Here is a 25204-nt window from a genome sequence, read left to right on the forward strand (position 1 = left end):
ATGTGTTCCAGAAAGCCCTTATAGTGTTATGAGGAGACATCTGGAAGAAAGCAGCACTGTGAATAAAAATGGCAACATACAGCACCAAACTCAATGTTTATTTCACTTCTTTTTAAAGCATCAGCTTAGGGAAAAAAATGAAAGGTTATATCACTATTTCCTTGGCAGTGGGAGAATATTATGATGACCTTCTTGTGTCAAAAACCAGTCTTTATATAAAAACAAATTGATCTCTGCAAACATAATTTCAGAAAGAAGTACTTGCTGCCATGAATATCATGTGAAAATGAATATAACAGTGATAGAACATTGTCTGATGCTTATCAGCAGTGGGGTACTCCAACTGCCGTGCAGATGCGATGTTTCTAGAGGGCTGCCTTGCAGTTTGCCAACTCTTGGGACCAGAGGGAATGCTGAAGGTCTACAGGACTCTTAGTCACACGACCACATTACTCTCTCAAGTAAGAACAAGGAAATTATAGGTAAGAAACAACATTAGGCACGTGTAATTAAAACTCTGAATGTGGAATATAACCAGAAAGCATCTTTATGTATGTCTCCCACTATCCTTATAACATGTATTCAGTAGGGGAATTTCTTACTCTGTGTAGGACAAAATAAAACCAGGGAGTGTCAGGATTCTTTCGAGCATTCTCGAGCAACAGAAGGTCCCATGGTCACTTCAGATTGTGCTACTGAGTCTCTTCCTATGTCATAATGAAAACTTAGAACTTGGTTAAAAATTAAGTCTTACTTTTACCCCAGTGCGAAGCCTTGTGCAGATGGGAAGCTGTGGAAGTGGAAGGTCTTCCTCTCCTTGCTCCTGGCAGTTTCTGACCCTTCTAGGGTTGGGATGGGGGGAGGTAGAAGTGGGGAGGGGCCGATGTGTTGTCTGGTGAAGTTGTAAGTTGGCCTACAGCTTTCAGGGCCTGGTAAACATATAAAGCAGACCACATTGCACAGAGGCTTTTGCGGGTTCTTGGGAGACGGCACTCACCGCTGGTGATGTCTCACCTGCAGTTCCCTGGATTCAGGCAAGTGTGCTCTCCATCTGAGCGGCCCCTTACTTCCTCAGCCCCCAGGAACCTGGTGTTCTCCCTCTGCTTCCCCTCTTCTAACGTGGGCCTGCACCTGAGGCTCCCCCATCCAGCTCTCGCTCGTGATTGCCCCAGATCTGATCTATGAAGAAACACACACACGTTCTTCCCCTAAACAAACTCAGAGGAGCGGCAGCCCCCTTCACTCTGCACAAGTGGCTAGCTGGCTGTTCTCTTCCTACCCAGAGTCCCACTTATGTCCCTTCCTCTTGACATTGGTGACCCCAACCTTTTACTTCGGTGGGAAGTGAGAACACACCTTTCTTAAAATAAATAAATAAAATAAAATAAAATAAATAAAATAAAATAAAATAAAATAAAATAAATAAATAAATAAATAAACGAAAAATCATCCAAATGGCCTCCCTTCAACCTCCAACAATCCTTATGTGACCTAGTATTTCCTTTAGGATGTAGCACCTATTGTTTCTTGGTGCCTCAGCCAACACTTTAATTTTAACACCCTGTAAGTATAATGGGTTTTTGTTTACTTGTTTGAAATTCTAATGTCAGAAATTTGTTGTTCAGATGAAATTCCCCTTACTTCCTCTAGACTCATTATACTCAGGCAAGAAGTGCTCCAAAAGAACAGCCCTCCAAGCTCTCCGGCCAGCCCTGCTTTCTGAAGGGAACCAGTGGATTCGCTCCCTCTTAGCTCAGCAGACCCTGAAACTCTTGGAACTCTTCCACCTGGTGGCCCAGGAGAAGGGCCAACAACCCCAAGACATGGCCACACAGCCCTCACGCTGCCTGGAGCTGGGAGGAAGGAACACACATGCCCAGACACACATTTCATCTGTGGTCCCCTGTCCCCGGCTGGACTGAAGATGCCAACGTCCGGCTAGAGGGCTGCTGAGCTTAGCATGCTGGAGGACTGGAAGGATCGAGAAGGGCTGGAGTGGAGAGGCCCATACGCCTGAGGGATGAGGAGCCAGAAGGGCTGAGACCGGGTGAGGGCAGGAAGCAGGGAGAAAAATCACACATGACTCCAGGACCTTCACACTGTGGACCCCAATCCATCTCGTGGTCTCATCTCATTTACTCCCCTCCCTTCACTACAGCCACACAAACCACCTGCCATTTTCTAAATAGGCCATGCCCTTCCGCACTCTTTTTTCCCCACATTTTATTCCTTCAGGATGGGATACCCTCCTTGCTCTCAATCCCCCTTCCCACTGCTTCTATTCGGCCATCAAGACTGAGTTAAGTCTAATTTCCTGTAAACCTTTCCTGCCACTTTCCCCCTCTGGATGCTGTACCGCTTTTCACATGTCTCAGCCCCCGCTCTCAGTGCTTTATTACCTCGCCTCTCCCTGCTGCTCTCATTGAGTGCGTCTCAGATAAGGACTGGGCCTTATTCGTTTTTGTACCCCCGCCGCCTACGAATGTGCTTCAGTGCTGTAGGGACAAACTGCTGTGTAACAAATTACCACAAACGTAGCAGCTCGAAACACATTTATTATTTCACAGTCTAGGCACGGTGTGGCTGGATTCTCCGGTCAGAGTCTCACTGTGTTAGCCAGGGCTGTGGTTCTCACCTAGGACTTAGGAACCTCTTCTAGGCTCAACGATTATTGACAGAATCAACTTCCTTAAAGCTGTAGGACTGATGTGCTCATTTTCCTGATAGCTGGTGGCCAAGAACTTCTCTCAGCTCCCAGAGGCTACCCTTAGGTTCTTGCCAAGGTGCCCCCCGGGCAGTTCACAGCACCGACGTGGACCTGCTTCCAGGCTCGCTGGACACGTCTCTGATTGCCTCGTCTATCAGTAGCCACAGAGAACTCTCTGCCTTTAAGCGGCTCACCTGATTGGATCAGGCCCCACCAGGACAGTCTTCCTTTTGCCATACAATGTAACATAACCACAGCAGAGACATTTCATCATGTTCATGAGCTCTGCCCACACTCACAGAGGAGGGAATACGGGGCTCAATGCGTATTTATAAAATGAAAGAAGATGTCTTCTAGAAATTTGTGTTATAAACACTGCTGTGCAATTGTAAGATTTTATCCCTTGTTATCTTGGAAGGCTTTTAAAGTTGCTTCCTAATTTGTGTTCGATCCAGAACGGTTACATGATACCACTGCAGTGAGCCCAGGTAGGACTGGAAATTTGGGGTGGGTGGCAAGACCTGGTCGGACAGCCAACTGACTGTGATCTCAGGCTAAGTCCCTGAAACTCTGAAATGTCCGATTCCTCCTCATGTATAAAATGAGGAGGGTGGGACTAGACAATGTCTAAGGTTGGCCAGCTCTAATATTCTAGCATTTCTAAGACTAACACATACTGATTACATTTAAATCTAGCCAAGGGACTCATAATATCCAAATTCATTAAAATAGTTCACAAAAGAATTTCATTTTAGATAAAGTTGCAATGATGTGAGGGAAAGGCAATTTTGTTTTGAAATGAACCCCTTCCTATATTGGCCAAACTTGACTAAATATAAATAAGAATACACAACTACATTTTTAATACTTTATATAAAATGGTGAAGAATATTTTGTTTTTAGATGACATATCTGTCCAGTTATGGTCAGAAGTGATTTTCCCCAAGATATTAAAACCTGATAAAACCACTGTTTTATAATACGCTTAATTAACTCAATTGATGATAACTGAAAAACTATCAAAGGCAGTACTCAAATATTATGAGTCAATTCACTGACTACGTGCAAAGCATGTTGAGACTCATATAATTTTGGAGGTTTAAGTGTTTTTTTTCCCTCAAATGATGCCTCTTAAGCTACTAGGACAATTATTTTCTTCTACCCCCCTCCCCCCCAAATGAGCTCTAATTTTAAACAGGTATTATTAAATTCCACTGAAATAGGCTTCATGCAGATGTATTTGTAAAACATCCCTTTATTGACTCTGCACAGTTATTAACAACTCACATTGCACTTTATCTTTTGAGTGGAAGAGCATTTATTCTTTCATTAAAAAATGAAGCCCCTAGGGCAGCAGCGGGACTCAGCGCCTTCTTCCTATAAACAGCACTGGCCAATTAACGGGAGATGTTTCTATATCAATACAAAGAATAAAACTAAATAACATAATGGATTTCTCCTGCCCTCCATCACCCCCTCCCTGCCAATACATACACCCCTCTTATTTTATAAAATGCCAACAGGTAAACAGTTCCCACGCTGGTACTTCCATCAACCAGAAAGGGAATGTCAACATTTACTTGGCACCACTTAATTCAGAACATCATTAGGGCTGTGTGAAAGGGACAAAAGAAGCACGAGGCCATGGTCATTTCCTCAGGAAGACGCCTTTTGGACAACGAGGGCGGAAAATCACGGGGGGTGTTCATCAGCTTCCAGCACCTTGCTGCTCGAGTTTCTGGAGCTGTTTTTCAAGTTTTGAGATGTTTACTCGATGCATCATCAGAAACTGGCCATTCAAATGAAAGACGGGGATGTCAAATTTATACCTTTCGTACCAAACAGAGTTTTCTGGAAGTGTGATATCCACCTCCTGTAAAGTAAACTGAGACAGAGACTGACTAAAGCTCTGTATTTTAGAGAACATGGAACAATGAAATCAAACTGATCCCCACACTGATTCTAATGCTGAGAGGTTTCTGTTGCTGTTTGTCTGAGTGAGGTACAAAGTGATCTGATGTCCCCGATTTCCACAACTTGACTGATTTCATTATATTCCCTAACTCCCGATTTTGCTCCGTTTCTGTTATACCCGTTACATTCACCATCCAGGCACTACTCAGTTCCCAATGAAATAAAGTATGTCCCAACTGGGAACCTGCTTGAGAGTCAGGAAAGACATGTTTGGGTTTTAAAAATGGGAAAAGTGACATGGTTTGCTACAGGAGAACACTTCCATGGAAATGACAAAATAAGAGGAAAGGAATAGGGACAAAAGTTTAAAGAAAGCACAAATATTGAAACTGCTGGTTAACTTTGACTCATATTAACAGTCAGAGTAAGGAAACCAGTACTGCTCAGAGAAAAACACTTAGAGGTAATGAGTTTTATGGAAATCAGCACTAAAATCTCTCTCTGAAGAATAGAAAGAAAATTTAAATGAAAAATCATTTAATCTCTTTTCCTGAAGAAAGGAGCTGGGCAGATACCTTACATCACACACACTCTCTATTCCATGCACACAAAGCCACACTGTACCATGTTACCCTGTTCTTATACGGCTCCAGGACTTCCTTAGCTTCTTCACAAAGGGGACATGGATCCTGCAGGAAGAAAAAAGATAAAGCCATTAAACCCAAAGAATGGCGTGCGGCCTGACAGTAACCACAAGAAACAGATTATGCCTATTTTTGAGGACTGTTTTCTACCAGGTTAATTACAGTTTTATTTCCAAGCAAAACACTGCCACTGAACCTTATAAATAGCTAGTATTTCATGGTAAATGGGCTCTCAGCCCTTTTTAGTTGTTTTGTTTTGATTTTTCTCCATAAATAAATCTATATATCTAATAAATCCAGATGCTTACTTTTGTTATACATACATAGACACACACACATATACAGAGAGTACCAAAAAGATTGTATACACATTTTAAGAAAGGAAAACTGTATTAAAATTGTAATACTCAATATATACCGATAAGAAAAGATGAATACAAGTCACGCTTGGCCTCTGCAATTACAGGAAGTGCTCAAAGTGGTTACCATCAGTGCCCAGACACTTCTGATTATGGCGAACTACTGCTTGAGCAACGTTGACCAACGTGTCCGCTTGTATATATTTTTTGGGCACCCCCGGTATATATACACATGTATATATGTGCGTAACAAAGGTAAGCATCTAAAACTATTAGTATTGTAGACAGATATAGAGTACATATAAGTACATACACAATACACTTAGATGCTTACATTTCCGTTATTGGCTTCATCTAATTGATACTAGGGCTTGGTCCTCCCTAGGTCAGGAGCATCTTCCCGGCAGGGCTGACATCACCACAATGGCTTCCAGCTCGTTTTGAATGGGGGCTCTGAGCTTTGCCAACCTGTTTTTCCTAATTAATCCACAGAAATAAACCCACTGGAATGGAGTTAGATAGTGAGTGCCTCATGTTTAAACAGGGAAAAATCTCTATTTCGGATGATGATTATACCAACTCTTTAATGTTTAGTCTGTTTTCTCATTACAAGTGTCAGCAATAAGTTTCCCAGGTAATTCTCCACCTGAGGAGCACACAAGTTTTAGCGCCAATTATTGTTTGCATGCGAAGCACGTAGTGGAGAAGGGTGTCGAGCGTGCCCGGGGTCATTGACAGATTTTAAAGGCTTCTCAGCTCTTGACTGAGCTCAGGAATGAGCATAGGTTCTCTTTCATGAGCACAAGTTAGACTCAACATCATCAACGCTTAGGTAAAATCTGCTTGTTAACATCACAGGAAGAGGTGAGCTGTTATGTAAAACAAAGGCGCCCTTCCTCCAGCTTAACTCACAGCTTGTTTTGAAATAAGGACCCAGACCTTTGAAAGGCAGTTTTCCTCCCGAAGTGTCTTTCTGAATTAGCGTTACTATTAGCATTATCAATAAGTAGATTATGGATAGTCTGTGATGCTTTAAGGTAATCATGTTGACATTTTCTGAGAAAGTTTCAAAAAGTCAACAGAGGATCTTAAAAGCAAAACACGAGTAAGCTAAATTGCAGAAGTACCAAATGTACCAACATTTTGCTTTTATAATAAAAAATTTTAGTAGAGCTTAGATCAGGGTGTTTTTTTTCTTTTGATTTTGTTTTTAAAAGCTGGTGTTCCATTGAAGTCTGTGCAAATTATCGTGTGTGTGTGTGTTTCTATGGGGAAAGGTTCATGAAATTTTAAAGAGGTCTATGAACTGAAAAGGGAGAAGAGTGTCGAGTGCTTGGGGTCATTGGCAGATTTTAAAGGTCAAATGGTCTGGCCATTCAAACATCCTTGTCCAGAATTTTTCATGGCACCAACAGAACACTTATTTATCCTAGCTTCTGAATTGTAGTGAACATTTGCTGGGTTGACTGCCAACCACCCACTCCTGTTTCTTGTAGTGAGAACGCTGTGATTTTGCCTCACAGGAACTACTCTCAGCATGTTGCTGACTCCACCCTGTACAACAGGGTAGGACATCTGACTGAGACTGACGCAAAGGGCACACCCTATCCCTTTGGCTATGAATGGTTTGGGGATCAGCCAATCAGAGCCAGCAGATAACCATGAAGCCGGTGCTGAAGTTTCTGTAGATATCCAAGATGCGAGATCTGGGGCTTGGGATCGCTGCAGTCACCCGTGAGAAGAGTCCGAGTCAAGACAGATTTAACCTCTGGAGGATGCGGAGCTGAAGAGACTAGTCACATGCTTAGTTTCAGAATGAAGCTACTCCTGAAACCAGACCAACCCCTAAAAATCCATTTTTTGTTTAAGCCACTCTGGGAAATACTTTCCATTATTTATAATTGAAGGAGATCTGATACAATGCCTTTCCTTTCTCTGGATTGCGAATTCCTGAAGGTGAGAGTGATATCTTATTATATGCTAATGACAAAGATCAAGGGTTCAGTACAAATTTTAAGCTCAATGGAAGACTAGTGTGGGTTTTTTTTTTTTTTTTTTTCTTTTGCAAATGTTTTCAGCTAACTTGGCTGTTGCTCAAACTGAAAAATTGTTCAGGATAGTTAGTCTGAGTGAGCACCATCTGCCTTAAGGGATTATTTTATTTTTGTAGTTAATTCTCACATGCATTTCTCATTTGTAAAATAGTTGTGTTCCATAATTTCCAGCAGTGCAATATATACTTGTGGATATGTAGTTTAGATGAACTATTCTCTTGAAGAAATTAATTTTTAAAAACTTCTAAAGCTTTGTTATTAGATAACCATCAGATATTTTCAAATTGCTAAAATGCCTGACGTCTGAAAAATCTATGAACACAAGACCTTTTTCGTTTGAACTGCAGTATTACTCACTACAGTTAATGCTATTACCTTGCACTTTATTTCTATTTTGTTTATAAATCACACAAAGTAATGTTAACGAGCAAAAGGAAGTCAGTAATGCTTATATTATAAATTTCAGGGGGAAATGCTCTTAAAAAATTTAAACTAGCTTTCTGGCTTAAAATTAGTGTTAGGGTTAAGGAAACAAGTATAGCCAACCCTTGTCGTTTGTGGACTCTGTATCTACGAATTCACCTAGTCATTAAACCTTATTTGTAACTCCAAGATCAATACTTACAGAGTTTTGTAGCCATTCACAGGCATTCACACGTACTGAGCAGAGAAAATCAAGGGTCTCCCCAAATGCATGTTGCCAGCTGAAGTTCAGCAAGAACCTGCCTTCTTCATTCAGTCATAGTACAAACACGTCCTTTTCACAATCTATTGAGTGCCGTAGTTTTGGAATTTCTGTGCTTTTTGTTGTTCACTTGCTATTTAACATGGCCCCCAAGCACAGTGCTGAAGTGCTGTCTAGTGTTTCTATGCACAAGGAAGCTGTGATGAGCCTTATGGAGAAAATACTGTGTTAGGTAAGCCTTGTCCAGGCATGAAGGTAGAGTCCTGTTTGGCCATGAGTTCAATATTAACGAATCAACAATATGTACTAAGTAAGGTGTGTCAGTGGACACACACAGAAAGCAAGGTTATGTAACGACCAATTGACAAAAATGTTGTTACCAGAAGCTCATAGGAACCTAACCCTATATTTTCCCTAGGAGCAATGGTTCAGGATTTGTTAATTTTGTGTTTTTGGTGACTTTATAGAACGTCACCATCACAAATGAGAACTAAGTTTCTCAGTGATATGTTTGTAAACATCATATTGTAATCTGATAGTTCTTTCTTTCAATGGAGGCATCATAGGACGATCAAACATGTTCATGTCCCCTCTAAGTGTGAAACTATGAGGTATCTGGGTAGGAAACACTGTTGTTCCTGGAACTGAAACACTGAGGAGCAGGTCTGAAGAAAGTTTATTCCTTTGCTTCCTTTCAACATTTTTCTTCTTTGTTAAATGTACAACTTTCCTCACCCAACAATTTTAATACTTTATGTTTTTAAAGCAGTAATGTCACTTTCCCCCTCTGTACCTTTGTGAACAAGGTCAGCACAGGCAGAACAGTCTTGGAGGCAGAGAGATTTCTCAGGAAGAGTTGAAAGCAGTATTTGGCAAGTTGCATGCTATTTCCTTGAAACCAGAGCATCTTAATTCTGCCAAAAGAAAAATAGACAGTAAACTTATGTGCCCTAGACTTGCCTCTTTATAATATGAACAGTAAGCTGCAAGCCTGTGTTGGAATTTGAAGACTTCAGAATTGCTTCTTGGAGTCCATGCGTGTCAGAGAGGCCCAGATGTTTGGCAACTTGCCACGATGCCTCCACATTCACTGTATTCCACACAAAACTGAATTTAGAATGGGAAAACAAAATCCATATTTATGGATTAGCCGTGTGCTTAATCACTTGGATTCTGTAAGCAAACTGCATGGGTTTGTTAATTTGAACACAAAATTAAATTTCACCTGCAGATTTTGCCAGCATCCTGATGATCCCATAAAATGTGGAGGTTTCCTGAGATGGTTTTTATTCACAGAGATAGCTTATCTTATTAGCAAGCATGCAGCAACACCCATCTACTCTCAGGGTGAAGGAAACGATAAGTTGGCAGCACAAGTCCCCAGCGGAAGGTTAAGGCTAGCACCTCTGAGATCCACGGGCCTCGGCTGCAAGAGATGGGGAAACACAGAACTGCACTGAGAGGGACTATGGGGAGGATTAGGCAGACTTAACTTGTCAGAAACAAAAATCTCCTCAACTCCTTAAGAAGTATTTTTAAAGGAGATTGCCATCATTTTTGAAAGCATACACATATGTGCTAGTGTTTCTACTGGAGATACTCCAATAAGAACAGTTTGAAAATCACGCTATGTCCAACACTAGGCTTTGAGGCTCCCTCCTCCTGTACTTTATTCGACATAAAATACCTTACTTGTTCTAGTTATTCTCCTGAGCCTCCAGCTTTGTCCGTAAAACGACAAATAAGATCATTTCACTGTTAAAACATATGCACTGTTGCCTTTATCATTTACCAATATTCCCAAGATGAATTCATCTCTGGGTTTTTCATAACTTCGCTTTACTCTGTCTCTTCAACTTCGTCTATTACTTTCCCCTCCCTTAGCTTGAAAAGTTGTAGCCACACAGATTCTCTTCCTGTTCCTTGAATACCCAAAGATCATTTCTTCACCAGGATCTCTGCACTTGCTGTCCCTCTGCATGAAAAGCCCTTAAGTAGCTTCTCCTCATTTGGCCTGGACTCATGTCACCTCCTTAGAGATGCCTGCGTGACTTTGTTACCCATATCGGTTGGCCCACCACTCTTCTTCCCTATACCTTGCTAATAATTTGCTTTTATCCTTCACTACCCAAAATTATTTCTTTACCTATATGTCCCTTCTACTACAGTGTGAGTTCCGTAAGTGCAGAAACTTGTTCACCCTGGATCTCCGAGCATCTACAATTAACCTGGAACATAGGAGGTGTTCAGATATTTGAATGTTAAACATATTGAAGTGAGCCTTGCTCCCTCTCTTTAGTCTCACCTCTAACCCTGCTCAGGAACTCAGTGTGCACAGCCATCACTCCCTGGGCAGAGCCACATCTCCCTGGGCATTCATTGCTGCTCAAGGTATCCAGGAAATTGGGGCCAGGGTGCTGCATCTGGTCCCAGGCCCTGTACCACCACCTAGAATCTCCCCCTGCTCTGCTCCACAGCAGGACTGGATTAATTGCATGCTAATCCCTGCTGTAACCAGGCTTCTCAGTGTAAGATAAGCCTTAAACTCATTTCAGACAAAACGGTATGACTTGAGAGAAAAACACCAACCCATATCAAACTAGAATAAGGACGATAGGACAAAAAGATCAGATTCTAATCTATGAAAACAGCAATCTTTCCTTCACTCTTAAGCCCTTACTGGATCTCCCTGCTAACTGAATAATCCTGGGAAGGCATAAAAAAGGGATGTGATGAGAATTTTGCAAGGATCTGCTACCCAGCACTATTCCAAGGTGGAAAGTAGATCTAAACCATTTCACAATATACGGTGCTACTCTGAACTCAGTGTTAAGCCCTGGTATATGGATTTTCCAGAAATTCAACAGAATCAACAGCTCCTGTGCCAACAGTAGCACACCCTCTCATAGTATGGAGTTATAGAAGCTCTACTAGCTGGAGGAGAAAGAAAATTAAAAATTAGTTTTGTTAAAGTAAAGGCAGAAAGACAGCCCTTGGAAATGAGAAGGCTCAGGCCATCTATGGCAGTGACATAAGACTACAGACAGGGTAGTAAACTGCAGCTACATGCTTTCCATGGAGGGATTTAAGATTTATTGATGTCTGGCTGGCAAAGAAAAGAAAACTTATTTCTTTTACCTAGCTAGCTGAGTTGAGACTAAGGTGTTAAGGCTTTAAAAAAAAAAAAATCACATTCACAATGGAAATCTGCTCCAGTATTTCCAACATGACAAAACACAGCATGTGGTCTTCGTTGTACCCAAGACAAATAAAGCCTGCCATGGTAAACAGACTTTCTATTCATTCCAGATTTGCTGGATATTTGTTCAACCAACCCAGAGATCTAAGTGAAGTCTCCAGCGATGCTACAACCATTCTATTTAAAACTAATTCTCTTTTCCACTGTTAGTCTCCATTTCTACTTTTTTACATGTATTTAATCACTTAAACATTGCATACTTGCTTACTGAGAAATGCATAAGCAGTATGTAATTTTACTACCTGCATATTTTCCAAATACTGTAAGGCACATGCATTTTGCCACATTGTTAAAGTAACTTATTTCTTCGCATTGTAAAGTTATACTAGAGCCTGATGTAAAGAGAAAGCTCCATACACCTCTCCTAGGCAGAAATGAGACATTAAGGCTGAAATTCTGAACACTGGAGTCCACTTAATTCTAGAAATAAAACGTAAAATGAAAAACGATACAGTCTAATTCGAACTCTCCAATATTCTTCTTAGACTATTTTATTAACTCTGTAAACCCTAAAACCATTGCTGTCAATGTCACATGCACCGAATCGTGCCTTCTTGAAGTAAAATCTTAATACGGGCTACTCTGTCAATGTGACATTTTCATTAGTTCTATTATTTTTGAACAGTAGCTCAGCAGTATGAAAAATATCCTGTAAGGTGGTCTCTGCCTGTTAGCTCACGACTGTGAGAGGACAACAACCTTTTTGATTATGTCATTGAATTTAGTCATGAAATATATGTCCTTACTATACGCAGATACAATTTTATCCTTTGTATTTTGTCATATGCCTCTGTGATATGAACAAAAAGAGCTGTGTTCATAATATCAAAGAAGCACAATTGGGTCACCTTTGTCAGACAAAAAAAAAAAAAAAGCAAAAGGCAGAAGACTGGATTTAGAATGTGCCTAAAACAAATTCCACAGCACAGCTTAACAGTAAAGATGGGGACTCCTGCTGTTCCAAGTCCATGCTGCCAGAGGCACAGATCACCCTGAAAGATAATGGGAGTGCGGGCTTTTCAACAAAACTGAGGCTGACTTCAGTGGTGTGTATAGCAGAATCAAGTACAACGTGGGGGCAGGACTGATTGGCCCAATTCAGCACTCCTTGAAGGAAGAGAAGGAAGATAACTTTATAGCGTTTTCCCTATGAAGCACTGAAGGCATACCATTAAAGCAACTGATTAGAGGGTAGAAAGAAGCCAGGGTCATTGAAGCCTTTATTAAAGATTGTTCATTTCTTTCAGGAGGAGCTGCCTGGGCTATGGCTGCACGTCACTTATGTGGGGCTCTTGGATTCTTCCAACACTGTGTGTGTCTGATTAGAAGGGAAACGACATTGTTCTCACTTGAGTAGAGGAACTGACCTTCACTGACCAGAATTTTTATTCACACAGAGCATCGTTTGGCCACCAAATCTCCACCTCACGATTCCTCATCAGCGAGCTGCAGTGTTAGTTCCTGTGCAAAGTCAAAAAAGTCTATAGAAGTCCAGGCACCACCTTGGTTATTAACAGGTAATGTTGGAGCTTCTTCACAAGAGTTTAATGTAAATTTAACTCTGAGCTGACATTAACCCAACACTATTCTGTGAGCTCTCACTGAACCTGTGTTCCCTAAAGAGGGGCTTGGGCCTCCACTTAGTCATTTTTGCCATGTGAGAGACGGTAAGTGCTCCGTTTAACATTCATTACCGTCTAAGTGTAACATCCCCGTTTTTACCCAAATGACTAGAAACACACGTGCGTGCGCACACACCCTCTCTTGGTTATAAAACCTGTATTTTAGATTACTGACAGCTTATGTAATGAGGTGAGGTTGCTCTTAGGGACTCATCTGGGTCACTGGGCTCTACCTAATCCAGGTGAACAGGGACAAATGAATCCTTGCCAGTGCTCTTACGAGCTTTTTGGTCAGTCAACTGCATCCAAACACCCCTCTCTCCCAAATAAGTGGGAGCCTAGCCTGGGATTTTGGGTGCAAGTGTGGAGCCAAGAGTGATATATATAAGGGATGCAGCCAAAGCTGAAAATTGAGGTGTCAATTCCAAGGGGCTACGTGGGGCTAGAATGAGGCTATAGAACAGAAATGGGAAGTAGGGAGGAGAAAGCCCAACCTTCAGTGGGGCCTTGACTCACAGGCGTGAGGGGGATGGCAGGTACTTTTCCAGTACCTCAGCCCAGCAGTCCGGGTACCTGGCCAGGGGAACTGCCTAGGAGGTGGAGCCAACTCAGATGAGATGTTGCAACAAAGACCCCAACCTGACTAACTGTGACCCACCTGTGAGCCCATTTCTATGTGAACTTATGCTCAGCTTCATTCTTTTTCATTGAGGCATAATTGACATACAACATTAGTTTCAGTTGTACAACATAATGATTTGACATTTGTGTACACTGGAAAACAGTCACCACAGCTTCATTCTGACTGTGCAGTTGGGCTGCTCATTTGATTCCTCCTAAGTCACGGAGCTGTGAGTGGACCTATATCAAGCCCCAGCCCTGGGGAGCCAGAGGCAGCCTCATACCACGCATCTACCACACTCTCACAGCTTCCACTCCAGATTTCAGAGCCAACAGGTTCACGGCACAGTGAAGCCAGGAGAGAATCAGTCCCAGAAATGAGTGACTGGTCAGAGAAGTGCCTAGAGACAAAGCCCCCTTTTTCTTTCCCTTCAGATCATTACCATGACTGTGGTATTTCCAAGTATCTGGCTGTCTCTGTTCCTCTGTTGGATTCAATGGTTGCTATGTTAATTTACTTTCAACACACCACTCTGTGAAAAAGTTCTTTAACTGTTTGAAGTGTGGGCCTTGCCTATCCAGTAAGATTGCAGTTTCATTGAAGGTGTATTATAGCATTTACATGTCTACCAAAGTACATGCATTCTGCCCTCATATCCCGCCCCCTTCAAATCCTCAGTAAAATTAAGCCATTATTTTTTTCTTCCTCCTGCCTGGTAGTTAGCTCATTTCTTTCCCTCCAGATAAAATTCTCACATGGAGAAATCCACTCCGCAGGCTAGATACAAGCACAAGAATAGAAAGATGCACTTCACTGGATTCAGGAGAAGGGAGTTAAATTCTTAACTGAAACATACAAATACAGGGGAGATGACAACAGGGACAGCTAATGGACAACTTCAAATGTTATGAGAGAAAGGAAGAGAACTGTGGGCTGAGACTGGAGAAACGGATCCTACATCACAGAGGATTCTGGATATGTAGAAAAAAGAAGCATTCCAAAATTGGGTTAAACACAAAGTCACTTAGGTAGGAATGCCGTGGCCTATTTGACGGGAGACACGGGAGGGTTTTGAGTAAGACAGTGGTGTGATTAAAACAGTGTTTTGTATGATTCATCTGGCAGCAGCACGTAGGATAGACTGCAGAGGAAAGGAGAATGGAGGTGGAAAGAGGCAGGGGTCAATTATGACAATCTGGGCCAGCCCGGTGGCTCAGGTGGTTGGAGCTCTGTGTTCCTAACGCCGAGGTCAAGGGTTTGAGTCCCACATGGGCCAGTGAGCTGCACCCTCTACAGCTAAGATTGTGAACAAACAACGGCTTTCCCTGGAGCTGGGCTGACGTGAGCTGCCCAAGGTTGTCGGGAACTGCCATGTGCTGCCATGTGCTGCCATGTGCTGCCAGGTGCGGCCAGCAGCCATCATGAGCAGCCAGCAGCCGCCATGAGCTGCTGTGAGCGGCCAACTGATAACCGGCGACTGACTGCCTCAGCTGAGGGGAGCACAAAGCTCATAATACCAGCATGGGCCAGGGAGCTGTGTCCTACACAACTAGACTGAGAAACAACAGCTTGAACCGGAGTGTGGGGGGTGGAAGAAGGGGGAAAAGTTTATGACAATCTAGATGTGGGGTGAGAGCCATTCATTTATTCACTCAACAGTTATCTAATGTTTCCCATGTGTTCGATGCCATTATAGGTGCTGGGTGCAGTGGTGAGCAGGAAAGCAAGATACCTGCCCTCATGGGGTCCATATTCTAGCGACATGAAGGAGTCTGTTTAATGTCAGATAGTCACAAGTGGAGAGGAGGGAGGAAATAGGGTGATGTGATGGGGACTAGGGCAGGGCCTTTGAATAAGGTGGTAGTCTGAGCAGGTGTCGGTAGAGACTAAAGGATGAGGAGCAACTGAAGGGGGAGCATTTCGGGGAAAAGGAACAGTAAGGGCAAAGGCTCTAAGGCGAGGACAACCTTGACTTTCAGAAGAAACAGAAAGGACCCTGCGGCTGAATCACAGTGAACAAGCGAAAGAATGGCAGGAGACAGGGTTCAAAAATGGTCTGTGGGGGTTGGAGCCTCTAAGGCCTGTGGGCTCTGTTAAGGAATCGAGGTTTTATTAATAAGTACAGATAGATTTAGAGGAGGGAAGTGACGTGAGCTCATATACGTTTCTAAAAGGTCACTTTAGCTGCTGTGTGAAGAATGGGTTGTTGGGGGACAGAGTGGAAGCAGGGACCCGTTAGGGTGCTACTGCAGTCGTCTGGGTGGGAAAGGGGAGGACTAGGGCAGAAACAAGGCTAATAGGACTTGTCAATGAATTGGACATGAGGCATTCAAGATGATGGCAAGGACAATCCCAATTTGGGCTTTGAGCCTCTGGGGGGTAGCAGTGCCATTTACTGAAATGAGGAAAACTGAGGCAGGAAGAGCTTGAGGGACGTCTGGGACTGAGAGCTCAGTTAGGGACAAGTTGGACCTCAAGTAGAAAGTGGTACATACAGGTTTGGTAGTCAGGAGAGAAGCAAGCTTGAAGATAAAAATTTGAGACTCCATCAATTTAGGATTTATATTTACAGCTAAGGAACTACATGAGATTATCTAAATAATGTAGAAAAAGAAGAGGACCCAGGAGAGATCTTTGAAGTAATCTAACATTTCGAAGTTGGGTCAAGAGGAGTAAGAAAGGTTGATGAGGTCGGATGAACCAGAAAAGTGTCATCACAGAAGCCAAGGGGAGAAAGTGTTTCCGGAATGAAGGAGTGACCCATTGTGAAAAAGAGTGATGAGGGTTTGGACTAGGATAGCAGTAGTAAAAGAATCTACCACAAATCAGATATGTCTGATGTTGCTTCAAACGAATGAAATCTTCCAACCAACGCCTATGCATGTAATGAACGACCTTGTTTGGTTCTTGCCTAATTTAACACCTTAACTAAAAGTAGATATTTCTGGTGAGGATGGAGGCTGCGGGTTGGGGGAAAAGATTGAAGGCAAAAGTTGAGGGGGTGTCTTAAAAAGAGATAATAAACGTAAAAATCTCTATAAATTATAAAGCAGAATAGAGAAATAAGGCTTAACTGTGTATTACAAAATACTACTAAAAGGTATTGCCGTGTTTCCCCAAAAGTAAGGTCTAGCCAGCGAATCAGCTCAAATGCATCTTTTGGAGCAAAAATTAATATAAGACCCGGTATAATATAATCTAATACAATACAATATAATACTGGGTCTTATATTAATTTTTGCTCCAAAAGACACATTAGAGCTGATTGTCTGGCTAAGTCTTATTTTCGGGAAAACAGGGTATTATTAGTAATAATGATGATGATGATGATTGTATTGACTGGCCTCAAATGGAAAATTTCAATCTCTCGTATAGCAGTCTCAAAAATAGGGAATTGCAAAACTGAAAAATATTTCAAACAGAAGTAGTTGAAAATTTCAGATTGTGGATATTACTGAAACAGGAATTCCTAAGACATGATATCGCTGATTTAAAAAAACCAACTCTGGCACCAGGTATTGGACTGGCTGACTCAGGAGTCACAAAATTACAGAACAGGGCACTGAAATTTAGTTTTTGAGGAGTTGCCGTTCCCCTTGATTGGTTCTGAACAAAGGCCAGTTCCCTTCCAGTTGCTCCTTCCCAAATACTTGCCTTTATGTTTTCAAAAATGGAAAAATTCAGTACTGCTATCATTTTAACAGTCATGTCCTCAACCCACGTATATCAAACAGAAGCTTCCCAGGTAGAGTGGTGACGTTGGATTTCATTGATCATCTTTAAAGGGAAAACTTGTTCCAAAGTACTTTTGAATAAATTGTATAGCGGTCAAAGTAAATTTAAATGAACACAATTCCCACTAAATCATCAGCCAGAAGAACTATGCACAGATGGTATAATTCTTCATTTACAGTTTTAAGATCACTCTTCACATAGTTTCATTTGGAATTCAGCATGTTTGAAATTCTCTGGGTGCATTTTTTGGGTGAGGATTTCATAAGGATAAACCCCAAAGACAGGCAACTGCCACTAAGGAGTTTGGAGATGCTGGGCAATTCCTCATCTCTTTAAGTCTCAGTTTCATCAACTGTGAAATGGAAATGCTGCTCCTTGTCCTGTTCTCTCAGTTTAGAGATCTGGAGAAACTGTGCACGTAGGCTTTGGGTGTCCAATATCCTCCTGGTCAGAGAAGGGGAAATCGCATGCAGAAGAAACGCTGTGGCAATAGCCCATGACTTCATGAAGCCCCCCAAAAAGAAGCTGAAGTAGTTTTAAAATGCTAGACCTTTAAAGAGGACCAAAATTCATGCATAGATCCAGGCAGAGGTGTAAAGGCACTTGGCCATCACAAACTCACTTCTCTATCTCCTCCATCATAACAGGAAGCCTTGCATCACAAAGGACCCAGCAGGAAAATAAATGGAGGAGGTTACATTATAGAGTGGCCAGGCACTCCTCTCACAGTTTGAGTATCTGAGATGGAAAAGCACCTTTGAAAAGGAAGAATAATATATATTTCTTTATTACCATTAGACACATTTTAAGAATGATTTTTAATGGCAGACCCTCATCATTTTGGCATTGTCCTCCCCGTCCAGAAGCACCACTGTTCGCCTAGGCGTAGAGCAAGCCGACATACGGGAAGTGGAAAGGGGAGAGGAATCTTTAGTGTAAGCAAGGCTTTGTTTTAGAATCTTTGGATTGTAGTCACACTTTCCAGATCATTGCTTCAGAGGAGTCTACTCGGTAATGGGGTTGGTGTACAAGATGATGTCAGGGAAGGGTTTCCAGAAAAACATTCAGCTGAGAAAAATGAAATGAAGATGCTAATCCAGGACAGTAATGCACTGTTACCATACCTCCCTCTACCTCCCAGGGGTCTAAAGGAGATTGTGGACCAATTCCTGTCAACACACAGGGCTTGCACACACTGTACCCTTCCCCTCATCCTCAACCCCAAGGATGCTGACTCAGCATCTGGCCCAGAGCCAGAGAGGCGTATTCTGAATTCAGAGTGTGCCACAGTGTTCAGAACAATTACGACATAATGGCTGCAAAGCTGTTCCTGAAAGCCAAGAAAACCTGAGTAATGTGGTTGGGTTATATCATACATAAGGGCTTAATAGAGTTTAAAAACCAATTTGAAAATTCCTTCATTCCATAAAGATAGCATTAAGACGAGGGCAAAATCTTTCAAGTCAAGGGATGGGAACCAAGTACATAAAGAATTAGCAGACTCCTGTCCACATTATTCTTAACCAAAATGACCCACCCATTCCCTTTGAAGATATCTCTGATACTTAATACTGACCCAGAAAGAAGGCAGTTTCATTAAAACATCTCAGTCCTATTTGTACCCAGTTAGTTATGCCAGTTTCATTGCTATTTAAAAAGCACACAATCCCATTTTCAAAAACAACTGTTTGCAATTCAAAATCTGTCCATTCAGGCAACGTCTTCCATTCATCACTGACACTCCACCACTTCCATTTCATCTTGCCAAAGAGGAGACGTTATCCTCATGACCACATAAGACCCGAGAGATGTTTCATTCATTTTAGCCATTTTGTAGCAAAAGACTTTGGGACATTTGAATTACTAAATCTAGCATTTCCTTGGACTTGGGATATCAACAATACAGAGGCCTGTGAAGCACAGTGTTCAATCTGGATATTGGGAACCATCCACTCTTGAGGTCAGACCCGAGCATCCCTCAGTTACGTGAAATTCTATAATCCTCTGAATCCTAGTCTGTTATTTGACGCTTAACACCTATCACTGATAGAATACATTGGAACTGGGAAATGACTTTGGAGATCCTCTTGCTTTATGGATAAAGAAACTAATATTTAACCAAAGCTTTTCATACTGTATTTTTTTGGTCTATTTCTCTATGGCCTATTTATATACATAATGAAAACAACAGAGAATTTTCAGGATTAAAAGGGATCTCCAAGTTCAATCCCCCTTCTTTCAAAAAAAAAAAACAGCTCAAAAGCTTTATGCATGAATCCTCAGAGTATACCAAATAACAAATACCACATATTTAAGGCTTAATTTAAGGATGGATAAAATGAGGAAAAGTCTCATTTTCAGATGGCAGAATTCTTTTACTATAAGAATGAAGTTCTGATCTCTAAATGTAAAAAGATACAGATTAACTTCACTTTTGAACCTGGAGAAATGGAGCTGAATTTAGACCTTTTTTCTCAGTCTTATGTCCTAAGCTGCCCCAGCCTACTGACTTTCTACTAAATAACAGTATCCTTTCTCTTAGTTGATTGGAAGAACTAAGAAGTAAACTTTTAGGAAGAGTTACAAATCAAAATAATTCAATCTCATTGTCCTTCCTCCTGACAAAGCTAGAAGCCATTTTCCCATTGTTTCATGGTTAATATGAAAAGCACAGGAACAAAGAGAGGAAGTTCATTTATTTCCAGTAGTAACATTCTGGTTTCTGCTGCAATTCCATTGGCAACAGAAGGAAGCAGCATATACCATGACTGCCCCATTACAACACAAAAAGCTGTTGACTTTGAACTTCTCTGGAATGTTAGCAAAGTAAAGATGTTTGTGACTTTTCTTCAATATCATTTGGGCAACGTAACCTTAAAATAGTGACCATACATAGGCCTCTATCCTTAATGCAAAACCAAACCAAGATATGAGTGCCCCAGGTAAGCTAATAATTTGGTATATCTTCAAATGGATACTCTTCAAATATTTGCTCAATAGGTATTTGGGTGAGGAGTTGAGCATGGCAGGCCTGGAGAGAGTGTGACGACAGGGCTGGTGAAGCCTTTGAGCTTGCATGTTCCATTCAAACAACAAAGGCCCTGCAAGTGACCAGGCCAGATCTCCCTGGACGGCAGTTTGGTGACCACCTACGTATTCTCAAATATGCCCTTCCCTATTCCAGGCTGTTTATTAATAACTGCAGCACTTACAACTGCATCTAGTAACCCCTTGAAAGGGGTTATTGTTTTATATTCTTTTCTCTACCTTGTTGCATTCCCAATGATGTTTTCCTACTCCTTACAGGGACACTGTCTTTTTATTTCTATAACATGTACAGTGTCTGCAATGTACCAGGTACTAGACATACAAAAGCGATTAACATATTTTCCTTGCCTTTAAGGTACTCACATCTTGGGCAGGAGAAAGATTTACAAACAAATAATACAATACCACAGTGATGAAGCCTGTAGCGGTAAAATGGTTATTACCAGGTATTACTGGTGAAATGCTCCGAAATCCTTGGAGATGGGTACTTTCTTAAAATAGAAGGTATTTTGAGTTTGCCTTTATCTTTGGAAACCTTCGTTAGGGTAAGGACTGAAATAAAAAGAGAGTAATGTTTTTGTGCCTCTAGTACCCTGTGGCTGTAAGTGGCATGGGGAGTTAGAGATAGGGGATAATACCTATGTGAAACTTAGCCAAAACCTTTCATTTTGCATGTTCTTCTTCAAATGATTTTGTCCCTCGAACTTGCTATATGATACTAGAGGAAGGATGAAGGAAACTCGCTTAGTCCCTGCTACCTGTGTAGCACGTCTCTGGATCCAGATGGTTTCTCCCTTTCAAAATAATTGCAAACAAGATTAAAACTGCATGAAGGAACTATTCCAGCTGGCTTTTGGCTTCCTCTGATGTACACTCCTTGAATAAAACAGTGGCAAAATTAGATTTAAAATAAGAAACATAAAAAATCTTACGAGTACCAGATCACCTCAAAGTCCTACTAATATGTGAAACCCTGAACCCTGGCATTTGAGTAACTGAATTCACCAGCTAGCTACAGTATGCACATGTTATGAAATACAAAAACTTTAAAAATGAAAAAATAACTGATTTTGAAGGCATAGCTCCACATTGCCTCTGGGTGCTTAAGAGTATGACAGAGCCAGGCATCTGGAATAAAACAGAAATACAGTCCAATAAATTCTCAAGCTGGAAAATCCTCATTTCTATTACCATACCTGCCCTCAATGCATCTAAATAAAATCACATCGCCACATTTTCCTCGGGTGAAGGAGACAAAAACAATATTGATCCTTCCTTGGCAGGTGGCTACTTCTGACCACGGCAAGCATGAAGAAAGAAAATCTGGGGAGTCTGCTTGTCTAAAGCACCAGCCCCACTAATCTTAATTTTCACAACAGGACATTTCTGGTTCCAGGCAATTCCCCAATAGAGCAGGACCCAGGTTATTAGGCTATGACATTTCACACAAAACCATGATTAATTCTGCCTTACTCCAATATTACTATAATCATTCAATATTTCGAGGGTATACCTTTTTTCCAAGTGTTTTAAATCTCAATGTATACAGCTCCAAATATGGGTAGAGAGTTTCGTATGTATTTTCATAAGCTATTGCTCAGATGATTACTAAATGAAAAGAATGTGGCCTCTAACAGCCACTTCAGCTTACACAGTGTCATGCACACTGAGACGTGTAGTTACAGGAGCTCTGCTTATGTTGGTAAATGTGCTAGAAATGGTTGGGGATGTGACAGATCCTAGACACCATTCCTGCCCTAGAGGAGTTGAGACTCTTGGGGTCAAACTGGGTTATACTGTGAATTTTTTTTCAAAAGTGCTCTAAAATATAAAGTACTACATAAAACACTTTCTGTTAAGAAGCAAGAATAAAGATCACCAGGCCCAAAACTCCTTGTGAAAGACAGCCTTAAAACTGGCACTTGCCTATTCATGTTAGTAATAATTTAGTAGGGACTTTGGTACTTCTAGCCTTACTAAAAATTTGTATGAGGTGATACTTGTCACGAGGAACTGACAAGGCTAAGTGTTTGTTGAGAACCGCACAGTCTCTGATTTATTGTCATTGTTCAGCACCCAGAGGAAGGCTTTGCCCGCTCAAGCAGAGAGGAGGTCCAGGGGGCCCTGGGCTCACGACGTTCCGTACTGCACCTGTCCCTCGTCTCACCCTCAATTAAAGGTCAACGCGGCTGCTCAAAAATATTTATTTAAAAAGGCAGTCATCTCAGCGGGCTGCCAATTGAGATTATATTGCCACTTCATAAAAGTTCATTAAACCGGGGACGGGGGTATCTGTGAATTACTACAAATAACACGAAGTTGAAATGCTTTCTGCTTTTTTTTTTTAAAGCTGCCTTTTCCTACCCATTATTTTGTTCATTTCCCATCGCGCGCGAAAATACACGTACAAACACACACACACACACACACACACACACACACACGAACTCACTCTCACTCTCTGCCTCCCCCCCATCCCTCCCCCCACCCCCGGGGTTCATGGATTTATGGCTCCCGGTTTAATTAAAGCTCCTCTAACGACAGTCGCAATCGGCTGCGTGCAGCACAGCCAGGGGCTCGCCTGCGCCCCTCTCCCGCCGCCTGCGGGCTCTGGGCAGGGGGGTCCGCGAGCGCCCACCTGCCGGCGCCGCGCCGCCGACACCCACCTGAGCCTCCCGCCGCCTAGGTCGTCGCTTCCGTCCTGCGCGCGGCACTTCCGCCTGAGCCGCCCGCGCGGGCTCCGCGCCCCGCACTTCCGCCCGGGATCTCGGATCAGATCAGATAGTCCCGCTGAAGGGTGGCGGGGCCTGGGCCGTTAGCGTGAAAAGAAAGACACAAAAACCAAGGCCGAAATGTAAAAAAAAAAAAAAAAAAAAAAAAGGGGGTGGGGGGGACGGTCACGGAAAAGTGACCCGGCGTATTTGGGGACCATTTAATAATGAGCGTCGGGTGTGGTAATCAACTTTTTGAGAACGTGCAGACCATTTCATTTTAATCCCTAGGGAGGCTCACTCATCCATTCATTTAATGTTTAATGTTTACCGTCTTCCTCTGGGTCCAGACTGAGCTAGATTATGAAGAACACAATTATGAACTAAACTGGCAGCTGTCCCCTCCCCAAACTTCAAGTTGTGTAGGCAAGTCAGACGTTAGGAAATGATCCTAATGTCACGTGTTCACTGAGCTTAGTGCTTTGAAAGGGAGGGAATAATGTGAAAAAAATATGAGTGTGATATAGTTAAAGAGGTAGCTTTGGGGCTGGGGTGAGTAGGGCCGGGCTGGGCAGGGACCGAGCTCTGCAGGACTAGGAAAGGCTGCGCCTGGAGGGATCCCAGCATGAGCAACGCACAGAAGACTGACTAGTGTGGCTGCAATGCAGAGGGAGTGGGGAGAGAAGTGGAAACAGCCTGAAGAGGGGAGGCAGGCGTCAGGCCATGCAGCGCCTTTCAGGTTTGCACAAAAGGTAGCTGGAGGAGTTTTTATCTTCCTTTGTTTTTGTATGTAGGAAGGAGGTTGAGTTGATCGCCTTTCCATTCTGAAGGGATCACTCATCTTTAGGAAGGAGATGAGTTGAGGTTGGGGTAGGTGAGCAGAGTACAAGCAGGGAAGGCAGGAGGCCACTAACTGGTCCAGGGGGTAGGTGTGTTGGCTTAAATGGTGGTGCCGTATATAGTGAGAAAATGATGGATAATAATAAGAGTAATACTCAAAGCTAACATTTATGATTGCTTGCCATCAGCTTTACACTCATTAACTTGGTTTTGATCCTGAGAACAATCCTGTTAAGTATACTTAGTACCGTTTTATAGTTAAAGTAATGGAAGCTTCATAACTGGTTCTCAGAGCTAGAAAATGGCAGAGCTGGGATTCCGTCTCATGCTGTCTGATGCCAGTATCCATGACTTTACCACATTACATACATTATGTTTTTTTGTGATTTTTTTAAAAAGACAGAAAACAAAGGTCAGGAATGCATCCCCTAAACAAACCACATTGATCCTCTGACATTGTTAGAGGACACATCTAGAAAGTAGTGTTTTCAAATTCTTACTTTATCACTTCAGTATTTGTTGATAGCAAAAGAGGGGATTTTGTGACTCTCAACAGACTACTTGTGATTATTTTTGAGTTGATACACACTGATAAGACCTAATCTTTCTGGGGGGAAAAAAGTCAGTCTACAAAGTGCACTCCACCTAACAGTTGCTGATATAATATCTTTAAAGAACTTATCTTGGGTCTATTTATAAACACCTTAGCGGAGCATGCATAACTCGCATTTTGTGGAGAGATAGAAAAGCTTCCTAGAAATGCAACTCCATATCAGTTTCCAAATCTCATTTCTTCTTGGAAAACAAAATAAATTGGATTTGTGAAACCTGATTTCATCTACTAAAGAAGAGTGACTTCTTTAGTGAAGTCACTCTTCTATAGTGAAGGCTTTCAGCATTGGTTACCAGTAAATTTCTCTAAGGAACCAAAAATTCACAAATTTATAGAATTTGAGTTTAATTCGTAAGAATTTCTTGGGTTGTTCAGATGATGGCACAAGACT

The 25204-nt window shown here is 42.0% G+C and overlaps 1 protein-coding gene and 1 long non-coding RNA gene across 4 annotated transcripts in view; one reads left to right on the plus strand and one right to left on the minus strand.

Moving 5' to 3' along the window:
• Positions 1 to 3942: 3942 nt before the first annotated feature.
• Positions 3943 to 23473, minus strand: C3H5orf63 (chromosome 3 C5orf63 homolog). 3 transcript variants are annotated; one of them, XM_074328543.2, is made up of 5 exons: positions 23316 to 23444; positions 9589 to 9789; positions 9157 to 9277; positions 5254 to 5310; positions 3943 to 4592 (listed from the first exon to the last, which is right to left on the minus strand). In XM_074328543.2, the coding sequence occupies exons 3-5, from the start codon at positions 9268 to 9270 to the stop codon at positions 4416 to 4418; spliced, it is 348 nt and encodes a 115-aa protein (XP_074184644.1). In that variant the 5' UTR covers positions 9271 to 9277; positions 9589 to 9789; positions 23316 to 23444; the 3' UTR covers positions 3943 to 4415. The 3 variants fall into 3 exon arrangements, with proteins under 3 accessions (XP_074184644.1, XP_074184646.1, XP_074184643.1); XM_074328545.2 differs by lacking the exon at positions 9589 to 9789 and having other exon boundaries at positions 3943 to 4580; positions 23316 to 23473; XM_074328542.2 differs by lacking the exon at positions 9589 to 9789 and having other exon boundaries at positions 23316 to 23472.
• Positions 7077 to 25204, plus strand: part of LOC141570664 (uncharacterized) — a 63370-nt gene continuing 45242 nt past the window's right edge. Inside the window, exons 1-2 of the long non-coding RNA XR_012494954.2 lie at positions 7077 to 7580; positions 13020 to 13139. This is a non-coding gene — a long non-coding RNA (uncharacterized LOC141570664). The remainder of the gene's footprint in view (positions 7581 to 13019; positions 13140 to 25204) is intronic.

This window comes from Rhinolophus sinicus, chromosome 3, assembly GCF_057876585.1.
Source record: "Rhinolophus sinicus isolate RSI-liver-muscle chromosome 3, RSI-T2T, whole genome shotgun sequence".
In the NCBI taxonomy this organism is placed as follows: domain Eukaryota; kingdom Metazoa; phylum Chordata; class Mammalia; order Chiroptera; family Rhinolophidae; genus Rhinolophus; species Rhinolophus sinicus.

Excerpts from the sequence above, each read along its gene's own strand:
- C3H5orf63 (XM_074328542.2), bottom strand. The coding sequence starts at position 9,270 with ATGCTCTGGTTTCAAGGAAATAGCATGCAACTTGCCAAATACTGCTTT. Across the intron at positions 5,311-9,156 it reads TGCTGACCTTGTTCACAAAG|GATCCATGTCCCCTTTGTGA; the intron begins GTACAGAGGGGG and ends TTCTTCCTGCAG. Across the intron at positions 4,593-5,253 it reads TGGAGCCGTATAAGAACAGG|TTTACTTTACAGGAGGTGGA; the intron begins GTAACATGGTAC and ends TCTCTGTCTCAG.